Genomic DNA, 12,281 nt, shown 5'->3' on the forward strand with positions numbered 1-12,281 from the left:
CTGCCACATCTCCAAGATGGAAACAAAGCCAACTGGGAATTTCCCTGTGAGGGCAGTATTTGACACACTGCCACTGTTTTATATCTGCTTGTTATAATCTTTGTTGTTCAAAGGCACGTCTACAGCCTACCATGCGGAGAATATGATTAAATCTTCCAGTTACTGCCTGGATTCTTGCCCAGCCTCAAGGCCATTATTCTGACCATTAGTTCTTGTTGTACTTAACTGTTAATGGAGAAGAAAGTATGAGGATAGAAATTGAATACATCATTGAGCCTAGAATATACCCCCAGAAGTCAGTCATTTAACAAATTTTTAATAGGAATTCATGATTAAATCCACACTTCTTTAAAAATAAATTCATAGTTAATGAAGGGCTCATTATCTTTATTTTACAAGAGTGGATAATTGAGTATTACATTTCCACATTTTGCTAATTAGGTCTTTTCAATTATTTAAATGATGGTCTATATTCTAACATTTTGAAATGAAAATGGCAGAGGGGGTTAAGGGAGGAAGAAAAGTAAAGAATATCAATTTGACTTGATTTGTATTTAATTAATGTCTCTCCAATTCTGGTGAAATAATTTTTTATGTGAGAGATTTTAATAAAAACTAAAAATATTCTAATGTAAGAGAAAATATTTTATTACCTAAAAAATATTACCTAAAAGCCCTCAAGTGAAAATTTCAAGTATAAAAACGTATAGAAATTAATACATGCACTTTAGATACTTTTACCTGTGTTAAATAAACAATTCTAACACACTGATTATCCTTCTAGGCTGAAAACAGATGACTAAGTCTGACAACAGAGAAAACACAACCAAAGTGTGTTTGAGCAAGATATTTAAAAAGAAATAGTAATTTAATAATAAAGCCTACCATTTATCAAGAAATCTACTGTGATCTGGGAATAGTGACTACCTCTTTATGCACTTTCTATTATTTAATCCTCTTCATAACCCCATGAATAATGTATTTTTTACTTCCTATTGTTGAGAAAAGAAAATGTGATTAACTTGTTGAAAGTCACATGACTAGTTATGAGCTATTCCTGGATATGAATATAAGTTTATTTTATTCTAAAGTCCATGTGTTCATATTGCCCACAGGTTACATGTTCTACAAGGATGGGTAACAGTCTAATTTGTTCTCCATTGGCTTATGCTATGAAATATTAGTTAATTTATTCATGCTTTTCATTGCTATAAAGAATTTTTTTTCTTTTATTTAGACCAAGTCTTGCTCTGTTTCCCAGGTTGGAGTACAGTGGCACAATCTCAGCTCACTGCAACCTCTGCCTCCCAGGTTCAAGCGATTCTCCTGCCTCAGCCTCCTGAGTAGCTGGGATTACAGGCACATGCCACCATGCCCGGCTAATTTTTGTATTTTCAGTAGAGACGGGTTTCACCATCTCGGCCAGGTTGGTCTCAAACTCCTGACCTCAGGTGATCCACCCGCCTCGGCCTCCCAAAGTGCTGGGATTATAGGTGTGTGCCACCGTGCCCAGTCTGCCATAAAGATTTTATGATGCTTTAGCCATTTTTTTTAAATTGTGCACATACATTCCTAATTTTAGGAATTAATATAGCCATTTTTTTAAAATTGTGCACATACATTCCTAATTTTAGGAATTAATAATAGGAACTAAAAGGCAAAAGGAGAAATCACATTTATAAACTCACACGTTAGAGCAAAAAGTATTTTTAAATAAAATTATTTGTTAAAGGTTATAAATTGCCAATTTATATTCACTAGGTAAGCTTTTATTTTCAAGAGGAAGAAAGGCCTCTTCCTCATTTGAGTCCCAGTTTTTTAAACTGACCTGATTACGTGGCTAAGGTATTATTGTGAGGTATTAATGTTTTCTTTTGTTTTTCCTTCCCGTTCCTCCCCACCCCTTTTCCCCCTTTCCAGAGTTTTGTTCTGTGGCATTGCCTTAGGTAAGTACATGGCAGGGCAAACAGCAGAGGTGACAGCAAATCTTCCAGATTTTCACTTTGTCAAAGTAAGAGAGACTGAACTGGGGCCATGAGAACAGAGACATCCAACTACTGTGTAATTCATAAGAGTTTAGAACTGACTCCTTGTGCACCCTTTTTCAGGCCCTTTTACTAATGGACTTTTCTCACTTGTGATGATCTGGGAGAGCGAGAGTGAGGAGAGTCTAAGAAGAGTTCAGGCTAATTATTTTCCCACTAACCTGGCATAGGAGAGGTTCATAGAGATTAAATTATTTACAGTAAATAAAAAGAGTAATATTGCTTTACATTCTGTTCTGTAGACTGGGATTCACACTCACCACAATTATTCCTGATAACAGTCTGCCACACACCTTTCATTTTAAGCAATTGAAAAATTGTACCAACTTTTCTCTTTAAATTTGCTTTAAAAGCAAATTCAGAAAATTGCTAGAGGGTCAAGAAATTACACAGTCCAACTCCATTATTTGATAAATTGTACAAAAAGCAAACTAAGGCAAGAATCAACTGACTTTCAAAGTTCACGAAGAGGGCACTCTGGAAGTTGATAAACCACCGCACTATATAAATTCCACTCCCTCTTTATCTGTAATGAAAAAATCAAAGGTTGACTTTTTTTTTTTTTTTAACTACTCACTGTATTTTTAGAAAGATGGGGCAGAACCACTGTAGAACTCCTAAACCCCACAGAACAAACAGTACATTCTGGAATGATACGCTGGCCAATCCGGCTGGCAGCCGATTGACCTGACCCAGGCAAGGGTTGGTGCATAGAGTATTTAGTTCGGCCCCCTACTGAATGAAGACACTTTGTTAAATTCTCCAATGAGAGACGCTTAGAGGTAGGGGCGTGGAAGAGGGCCGGGGAATTTGACGCCAGATAACGGGAAGTGTGAGCTGATTGGCCGGGCTTCTCACTCCACGGCCCAGCCTTTTACGGATAGCGGAGGCCATCCATCAAAAGAATTACACCAATCAGAGTTGAAAATGCCCCCTTCTCGCGAGAAAGCCCCGCCCTCCAATATATTCCTCTGCAGGGCAGGCGCGGCCCCTTCGGCTCCGAGCTGACCCTGATCAGGGCCAAGTCGTCTCGGCTGCGCTGCCGAGACCTCCACCCAGGACAGCGCCCCCTCCCCGGGCCTCCCTCCTCTTGCCTACGAGTCCCCTCTCCTCGTAGGCCTCTTGGATCTAATATCGTGGGGTGAGGGGAGCAGGCCCGGGGAGGGTGGTTACCGCTGAGGAGCTGCAGTCGCTGTCAAGGTGAGTGGGACTGCGCGGGGGTTGACCGCCAGGTGCGGGTGGGGAGCGGGGTTGGGGACGTGGAGCGAGGAGTAGGTCTGGCCCGCGCCCTTTTCCGCAGTTAACTCTACCGCTGCTGTGAGCACAAGCCCAGGCTAGTCCGGGGCTGGAGGGGCGGAGCCGGATCCGGCCTCCTGGGGTGCCTTAGTGTCTGCCGGCCCAGTCCCAGGGAGTAGCCAGGGGAGGAAGAATGGAACCCCTGCAGTTAGAGGTTCCTCACATGACCAACTCTGAAGATCTCCGCCTTCCTGTCTTTAGGTTGGTGTGGGGAGGGACCTTCCGTGTATCTAGGGCTTAGCTTGTGCCCGGGACATGGTTGTGTTATGCACACTTAAATCAATGGAATTCCCAGGTTCACCTTTCAGACTAGGTTAGCAACACCCACCGCCCGCCGCCCCAGTGCGTGCTATTAATGCCACCTTTTAAGTTTCCTTTCCTAACAACAATAAAAGTTGACTAATACTGAGTATTGTATGCCAAGAACTGTGCTATACTCCATAAGTGGTGAATTTTGTTCAGTCTTCACATTCAGCGACAGATATTGTTACCCTCATTTTATAAATCTAGAAATAAGCTCAAGCTCATTATTGTTCAGTGTTTTTTAGGCACCTACTATATGTGCTAAGCTCTTTACGTGATTTCATTTAGCTCACACAAATCTGTGAGGTAGGTCATAAACCTTATCCCTACTTTATAAATGAGGAACTAAGTACAATTAAGTAACTTGAACCGTTCATGTTGTTAAAATGTGGCAGAATACTTAACTACCATCTGCTTTTCACTTTCGGTATCCTGCCTTACGGTGATTATTCGTGGTTATCTATTGACAAGGTATAAGTTGAACAAGTATTTCTTGAAGATTTGCATTTTATTTTTCTAAAAAGCATGTTTCCGGCCGGGCGCGCTGGCTCACGCCTGTAATCCCAGCACTTTGGAAGGCGGAGGTGGGCGGATCACGAGGCCAGGAGATCGAGACCATCCTGGCCAACATGATGAAACCCCATCTCTACTAAAAATATAAAAATTAGCTGGGCGTGGTGGCGCACCCCTGTAATCCCAGCTACTTGGGAGGCTGAGGCAGGAGAATTGCTTGAACCGGGGAGTCGGAGGTTGCAGTGAGCCAAGATCGTGCCACTGCACTCCAGCCTGGCAACAGAGGGAGACTCCATCTCCAAAAAAAAAAAAAAAAAACACATTTAGGATGTGACCAACTTGTAGAAGGGAAATAAATAACAGATGGCACTTTGCAATGACTTAGATGCACTAGCCGCATTGGGGGATGGGAGACTTATAAATCATTTCTTGGCCCAGTGCAAAGATGGCCAAGGAAAGCAGGAAGGACTACTTACACTCCTTGCTGGTCTTTTTTTCTATATATAGATGATAGAGGTACTGACAACAACTGACTCTCAGAAACTGCTACACCAGCTGAATGCCCTGTTGGAACAGGAGTCTAGATGTCAGCCAAAGGTCTGTGGCTTGAGACTAATTGAGTCTGCACATGATAATGGCCTCAGAATGACCGCAAGACTAAGGGACTTTGAAGTAAAAGATCTTCTTAGTCTAACTCAGTTCTTTGGCTTCGACACAGAGACATTTTCTCTAGCTGTGAATTTACTGGACAGATTCCTGTCTAAAATGAAGGTATGTTTGAAGCTACACTTTTTGTAATTTTGCTCAGTGTGTTTTGGAGATGGAATTGTTACCTTTTGGCTGATACTCATAAACTTGACCTTTTTTATTTTCAGCACGTAGCCAAAACATTAATTTTGTCTACTACAGCATTAATATGATTCTTATCATAAGAGTACATCAGGTATTAGACTTAAATTCTGAAATGAAAAATAGTCTAATATCAAGTAACTAATTGCATTTTCCTAGTAAGAAAATTGGCTGTTTTTAAAAAACCCTTCTTGATAGGTTGGATTTGTCCATTTATTTACTATTTTTAGATATAAACAAATGTATTAGTGGCAGAAATTTATTAGAGGCTACATTGTGGCTAAGAATATATTTCTTAATCACTACCCATATATAAAATTGTAAATGTTATAGCCTTAGACCTAGTCAAGACTTGCTTATGCTTGGCATTTCCAGCTTCAGTGTACATGCAGTGGGGAGGAGAGTGTATCTGAAGGAGGAGCAACTATTTTTCTATACTAGATAAACAAGACTATGTCACTTTCAGAGCTTAACTGTTACAAATGCATCTCCCTGGCCGGGCGCGGTGGCTCAAGCCTGTAATCCCAGCACTTTGGGAGGCCGAGACGGGCGGATCACGAGGTCAGGAGATCAAGACCATCCTGGCTAACACGGTGAAACCCCGTCTCTACTAAAAATACAAGAAAATTAGCCGGGCGAGGTGGTGGGCGCCTGTAGTCCCAGCTACTTGGGAGGCTGAGGCAGGAGAATGGCGTGAACCCGGGGGGGCGGAGCTTGCAGTGAGCCGAGATCGCGCCACTGCACTCCAGCCTGGGGCACAGAGCAAGACTCCGTCTCAAAAAAAAAAAAAACAAATGCATCTCCCTTTCCCGTACACCTATGGTCACTGGAAGAAAAAAAGATGATGTGGCAATTAGAAGGAAACTCATATTTTAGTCCTTGGTATCTAATACAGTGTATCACAAGAAAGGACTTCAATATTTGTTGAAGATTCAAGAAATTTGCTTCAATAGACTAATTAACCTCTTGACATTTCACATGTGTAGTCACTACCTTTGAATCTATAAATGTTACATAAATGAATAATATGTAGCTGTCCCCTCAGGTATAATTCAGTCTAATGTGAGAATAAGATCATTGCTCTTATGTACAAGTCATAGTAAGAAAAGTAACTACCTTATTCTTTTAAAGAGGTATAAGTGTACTGCTGAAGAGGTTACAAGAAGAGAGAGAGCACAGAGATATTAATACTGGTAACAGCTTAGTTTCATGTGAGCTGGAAGTAAACAACTGGATAAAGTTTTGGCTGTGCCTCATACTGCAGACATTCAGAAAATTAAATGATAAAGATTACTAGTGGATAGAACCCTTAGAGGCAGAGTAAACAGTATATGCCATAGTATTTTAAAACTGTTTTATATGTGTTCCCACAAAGACAAGAGCCTGGAAAAAATACAACATCCTGGAAAGAAATGGCTTATTTTGTAAATAAGCCATAAAGTATTTCAGTCCTCATATATCTTTGACTAGTTAACTTATTTGATCAAACTAGAACAATGTTTACTTATACTTCTACAGTGATTAAAAAAAAAACACAATTTTTCTATGCTGAGCCAAACATACTGAAACTCAGTCCAGTTACTCAAAAATTGCTTCTAAGTGGGGTCCATAGTGTTGACAGGCTGTAGTTTAGGTATGAGTGGATTGTGTTAAGTCCATCACAGCTGAGAAATAAACCTCAGATATACATTTTCAAACTGTTGGGTCTGAGTTCTAGATTATCCTTTATGTTTTAATTGAAATAAGGTAGAGTCATGGGCTTACTGGTTTTGTTTTTGTTTTTTTAGGTACAGCCCAAGCACCTTGGGTGTGTTGGACTGAGCTGCTTCTATCTGGCTGTAAAATCAATAGAAGAGGAAAGGAATGTCCCATTGGCAACTGACTTGATCCGAATAAGTCAATATAGGTTTACGGTTTCAGACTTGATGAGAATGGAAAAGATTGTATTGGAGAAGGTGTGTTGGAAAGTCAAAGCTACTACTGCCTTTCAATTTCTGCAACTGTATTATTCACTCCTTCAAGAGAACTTGCCACTTGAAAGGTAAGTGACCTTTGTTTTGAACAAGAGAGATCTGGAAATCAGAATGGTATTATATGGATATTGCATAAAATCAGTATCCTCATAGAATTCTAATAAAAATAAGTAAAATGACAGCTGTGGCTCCGTGAACTTTAATGTCAATCATAAGTGAGAAAATGTTCCATTGTCAATAGCTTCATTAAAGCTAATTCTTGGGATTAAAGTACATTTTGACTTTTATAGAAACTAGTAAGAAAGCATTTAGCACAAATTTATGGAAAAAAAGACCAGTAGATGTTGAAATATTTATTAAAGCTAAAAGAAAATAAATATTGGTATCTGTGGCATAGTACTGTTCATTTTAATTTTTTGGCCCAAATCATTTAAAACTCCCATGTGGTGCCTTAAGAAGTTAGTATCTCTGATGGAAGGGGAATTCCTTTAAATAGTTCACTTGCTATGATAAATGTGCGTAAGCTTCACTTTAAAACTTGACTTCAGTGTTTTTCTAAAAACATCTTTTGACTAGATGTAATATTATCTAATAAAAGTAATACCATTTTCTTTTTAAAGGAGAAATAGCATTAATTTTGAAAGACTAGAAGCTCAACTTAAGGCATGTCATTGCAGGATCATATTTTCTAAAGCAAAGGTAAATATTTTATAAAGATTACGCCTATTTTGTGACCTGTTTTTATATTTGGCATTTACTTGAAATTTATCTCTTTTAGCCTTCTGTGTTAGCATTGTCTATCATTGCATTAGAGATCCAAGCACAGAAGTGTATAGAGTTAACAGAAGGAGTAGAATGTCTTCAGAAACATTCCAAGGTATGTCAAGGACGTAGCGTAAATCCTATTAACAGCTGTAAAAGAAACTAAACCCCTTCTATCTCCTGAAGTAAAATGAGATGTCATATGTTTATTTGAAACTTAAGAAGCTATCCTTAAATTTTTTTAATGAGCAAAGACACATGTTCATAGGATTCCTTTTATTAATGTAGTTAAATAAGGTGGGACTTACTTTGAGTAATAATTTTTTTAATTTATGTACAGATAAATGGCAGAGATTTGACCTTCTGGCAAGAGCTTGTATCCAAGTGTTTAACTGAATATTCATCAAACAAGTGTTCCAAACCAAATGTTCAGAAGTTGAAATGGATTGTTTCTGGGCGTACTGCACGGCAATTGAAGCATAGTTACTACAGAATAACTCACCTTCCAACAATTCCTGAAATGGTCCCTTAACTGGTAAATTTGGTCCGTTATTATTCTCCAGATACAGAAAATTTTCTAATGCCATAATTTTCAACTGAAAAAGAGTAATTATCTTCAAAATAAACAAAATGGAGTTGGAATAGTAAAGGGGGAGATAACATCACTGATCTAGTCAACTAATATTTGAAGGCCTTTACTATATACAAGGTACAACACCTTAGGAGTACGGAATTATCGAACCTCTGATACATACGTTAGCCATTTCATTAAATTTTCAGCTTAGAGAACAGCATCCTCCTTGTAGCACTAAAATCATGCTTTTTTTTTAATTGTACATGATCTTGCTGTATGTAGACCCAAACTCTGACTCATTTAAAATTACATAAGCTGAGCAGGACAACAGCACCAGAAGTCTGAACCATGTATGAACTAATTTCAGACTGTTCACTTATAAGCAAAATCAATATGAACTTGGATATTGTACTTAAAAGAAAAAGTAGGATATGATAGATAGTCTCTACATTGGGTATCTGGAAAGTGTCAGAATGTATCAACACTATAGTAACCTATCATTACTATAGCAGCTGGACTACTAAAAAGTAGTTATATGCATAAAAAATGTAAACTTGCTTTCTACATATGTGATATACATTCTTGCCATCTAAATTTCCTAACTCAGTGATGATTTATTTACTCTAAACTAAATGTTAACATTTAATACATCTACATATGATTATGAATATTAGATATGAACATTTCATATCTAATATTTAGTATTTAGGCAGACTGGCTTCTGTTAAGTTGGATTTTGTTTTCTTTATTTAAATAGGATTATTACAGCACCAAAAAACTTCGCTGAAGCCTTTCTCCACAACCTTGTTCTATGGATTCCATAATGTTACAATGGATTTAAGCTATGAAGCCTCAAAACATCACAAGATAAGCATGATGGTCTCAGACTTGGGAAAACTGCCTAATGTTACGCTGTAGTAGAATTGTTTAGCTTTGAATTCATCTGTGAAGCATTCAAATCAAAGCTAAAAGCCTAAATGTGAAATGCTAATGACAAGCCTAAGAAGGTAAACTGTGAATCTTCATTTCTATCATTGATCTAACTTTAGATATTGGATCAATATATTTAGATGGTATTGAAAATGGTATTGGAGGAGTCACACTAATACTATCAACTATCAGTCTTCCCACAGCTTCAATCACTCTCATTATTCTAATCCTACTCCTACTTAATTTAAATATTAAATTTTAAGTTATGAGGTTTATGTCAAAAGGAACATTTCACAAATGCACTTTTAAGGCATAATAAGGGTTAACATTCTAGGCAGTATAAACACATCCCATAATGCAAGTAATAGATAATCTAGAGATGTGGACTTTATTGCTATATGGGAATTACATTTAAATTTGAGGGCATTTTATATAAAGAAAAATACAGACCTATCAAGTTTGGCATATTCATTAAGTTATCTTTTAATATTTTTTTCTAGAAAACAGGTGACATTTGTATCTACAATAAAAAATTTTTATACAGATCCTACTGTCGCAAACTGAATCCCATCAAGAAAATCAGTTTCTATTGTATTAGTAACTCAAAATAAATTACCACTTCGAAAACTTGCTTTCCCACACTAAGGTAAGTTCAGGCTAGATTCAACACTCCAGAAGTTTTTTTACTAAAGACTTTTTTCAGTTAGAAGTGATGGCAGTTTTATAAAAAGAGAATATACTTCCACTGATGCCCTTACTGTGCAAAAAAAGTCTTAAGAAAAGCAAGTAGACATCTTCATAACTATGAATGAAGCTGCTGAGGTAGTGTTTAGGATTCTCCATGTCAGTTACTGAGTGTAAGAAGTACTGTGTTAAAGTGTTGTAAACAGTTAGTGCAATGTATAGCCTGAGTCTATCCAGAATGGCTGTAACCAATTTGACATCACGTTATGGATCAATACACAATGAAAAACCAAAGAACCACGTATATCTTATTCTTAACTTTTGTAAACCATGTTTTATGGGTAACTTTTCAGTTTTCTCAAAAGGCTGATAAATTTCAGTATTTTGAATACATCATTGTTAATTTTGAGTTGGCAGAGGTAAACTAACCAACTACCATTATGTTTTAGTACTAAGGGATATACCTTTCAATAAAGTTACTGAAATTAAATCCTTTGCTGGGTAGCTTTTTTCTCCTCTGATTTAATTAACTGTTTTAGCAGTATGGTAACAGAACATTATAAAAAGCTATCTCTACTCAGTATATTTAAATTTAGTGCTAAATTTAGATGCATAGTACCAGAAACAATAAAATCCCTATTAATAGTATGATTATTAGCTGACACTTTACTTTTTGTTTTTTCTGAGACAGGGTCACTCTTGTCACGCAGGCTGGATTGCAGTGGCGCGATCTCAGCTCATTGCAGCCTCTGCAGCCCAGGCTCAGGAGATCCTCCCACCTTAGCTTCCAAAATAGCTAGGATTACAGGCACTTGCCACCGCACTCAGCTAATTTTTTTTTTTTTCTGTAGAGACAGTGTTGTCACTGTGTTGCCCAGGCTGATCTCCAACTCAAACTCTTGGGCTCAAGTGATCTGCCCACCTCGTTCTCCCAAAGTGCTGATATTACAGGCATAAGCCACTGTGCCTAGCCTCTAATGTTTTTTTAATAGACATAGAATGATGACAAATAATTGTTTAATGTGCATTAAAAGTTGGTGTTTACGCATTATTAATCTTGTTTATCACTCAGATTCATCACTGCTATGGATGCTATTCTTAATACATATTTATTCTTAGTTTCAGCCCAGTTGAAGTTTTGTGCAAGCCCTCTTACCTAATTAAACAGCATTTCAGCAGCATGGTTGCTAATGCCAAGTAACCACCATGTGTTATGTTAGCCTGCTTGGATCAACTGTAATTATTATTCTAATTGAAGCAATTAATATGATTTTGAACTGTTCATGTTCAAACTCACATCCTGTAAAGGCGACACTACAAGGAGTTACTGATGAAAGAAAAATTGTTCATAAAAGCCTCCTTTTATAACTGACTTGCCTTAGACTTATTTAATAATTTTTCATAGTATTTTTTAAAAAGGTATCTGAACCTTGTATGTAACAATTATGAGACATCCTATCTAAAAACATATTTTCGATTTAACATTTGTGGCTGGCAGTGATAATTTTTACTGTCTGGTACTATGAATCATCTCATTAAAATCCTCTCAACTGAATGAGGTTATCCCAATTTGCAAATGAAATAGAGAGACAGACGCTAATGATTTGCCCCTGGTCTATACCTGGTACTTGGAGGTAGGATTCAAAGCCAGGCAGTTCTAACTTCAGAGGCTGTGCTCTGAACCACTCCGTACATTACCTCTCAAAATAGAAGATTAATTGGACTCAAGTGAAATTGCTTGTATAATTTTTAATCAAAACTATATTCTGGCCACATTAACTTCTGTGCTGTCATCATGATCATAGAATAATAACACTCAGAATTTCTCTATACTAATAGAATAACTTTGATAAAATATGTTATTATTTATTAAACCTTTTTTTCAGAAACCAAAAAACAGTAAACATGAGTCAAATAAGATGAATTAAAAGATAAGCCAATTTTTAAGGCCAAGTGCAGTGGCTCATGCCTGTAATCCCAGCACTTTGGGAGGCTGAGGTGGACGGATCACTTGAGGCCAGGAGTTCGAGACCAACCTGGCCAACATGGTGAAACCCCATCTCTACTAAAAATACAAAAAGCAGCTAGGTTAGGTGGCACACACCTGTAGTCCCAGTTACTCTGGAGGCTGAGGCAGAAGAATTGCTTGAACCTGTGAGGCAGATGTTGCAGTGAGACAAGATCACACCACTGCACTCCAACCTGGGCAACAGAGTAAGGCTCTTGTCTCAAAAAATAAATTAAAAAGCCACTTTTATATTCATCAAAGTAGAGTTAGGAACAACCAAAACTGCCAAGGATAATTAGGGACATTATGTAATGATAAAATTCACCAAGACAGTGCTAAAAGGA

At 37.6% G+C, this 12,281-nt stretch overlaps 1 protein-coding gene across 7 annotated transcripts; it reads left to right on the forward strand.

The window, feature by feature from the left end:
* Positions 1 to 2,715: 2,715 nt before the first annotated feature.
* CCNG1 (cyclin G1) lies at positions 2,716 to 10,419 on the forward strand. 7 transcript variants are annotated; one of them, XR_003119780.1, is made up of 8 exons: positions 3,011 to 3,245; positions 4,665 to 4,928; positions 6,794 to 7,047; positions 7,600 to 7,678; positions 7,758 to 7,856; positions 8,082 to 8,276; positions 9,073 to 9,322; positions 9,746 to 10,419. XR_003119780.1 is itself a non-coding variant. In XM_025387135.1 (7 exons), the coding sequence occupies exons 2-6, from the start codon at positions 4,665 to 4,667 to the stop codon at positions 8,271 to 8,273; spliced, it is 888 nt and encodes a 295-aa protein (XP_025242920.1). In that variant the 5' UTR covers positions 2,716 to 3,245; the 3' UTR covers positions 8,274 to 8,276; positions 9,073 to 10,416. The 7 variants fall into 7 exon arrangements, 6 of the variants coding, with proteins under 6 accessions (XP_025242920.1, XP_025242921.1, XP_025242926.1 ...); XM_025387135.1 differs by having other exon boundaries at positions 2,716 to 3,245; positions 9,073 to 10,416; XM_025387136.1 differs by having other exon boundaries at positions 2,716 to 3,245; positions 7,603 to 7,678; positions 9,073 to 10,416.
* The last annotated feature ends 1,862 nt before the right edge of the window (positions 10,420 to 12,281 follow it).

This window comes from Theropithecus gelada, chromosome 6, assembly GCF_003255815.1.
Source record: "Theropithecus gelada isolate Dixy chromosome 6, Tgel_1.0, whole genome shotgun sequence".
Classification (NCBI taxonomy): domain Eukaryota; kingdom Metazoa; phylum Chordata; class Mammalia; order Primates; family Cercopithecidae; genus Theropithecus; species Theropithecus gelada.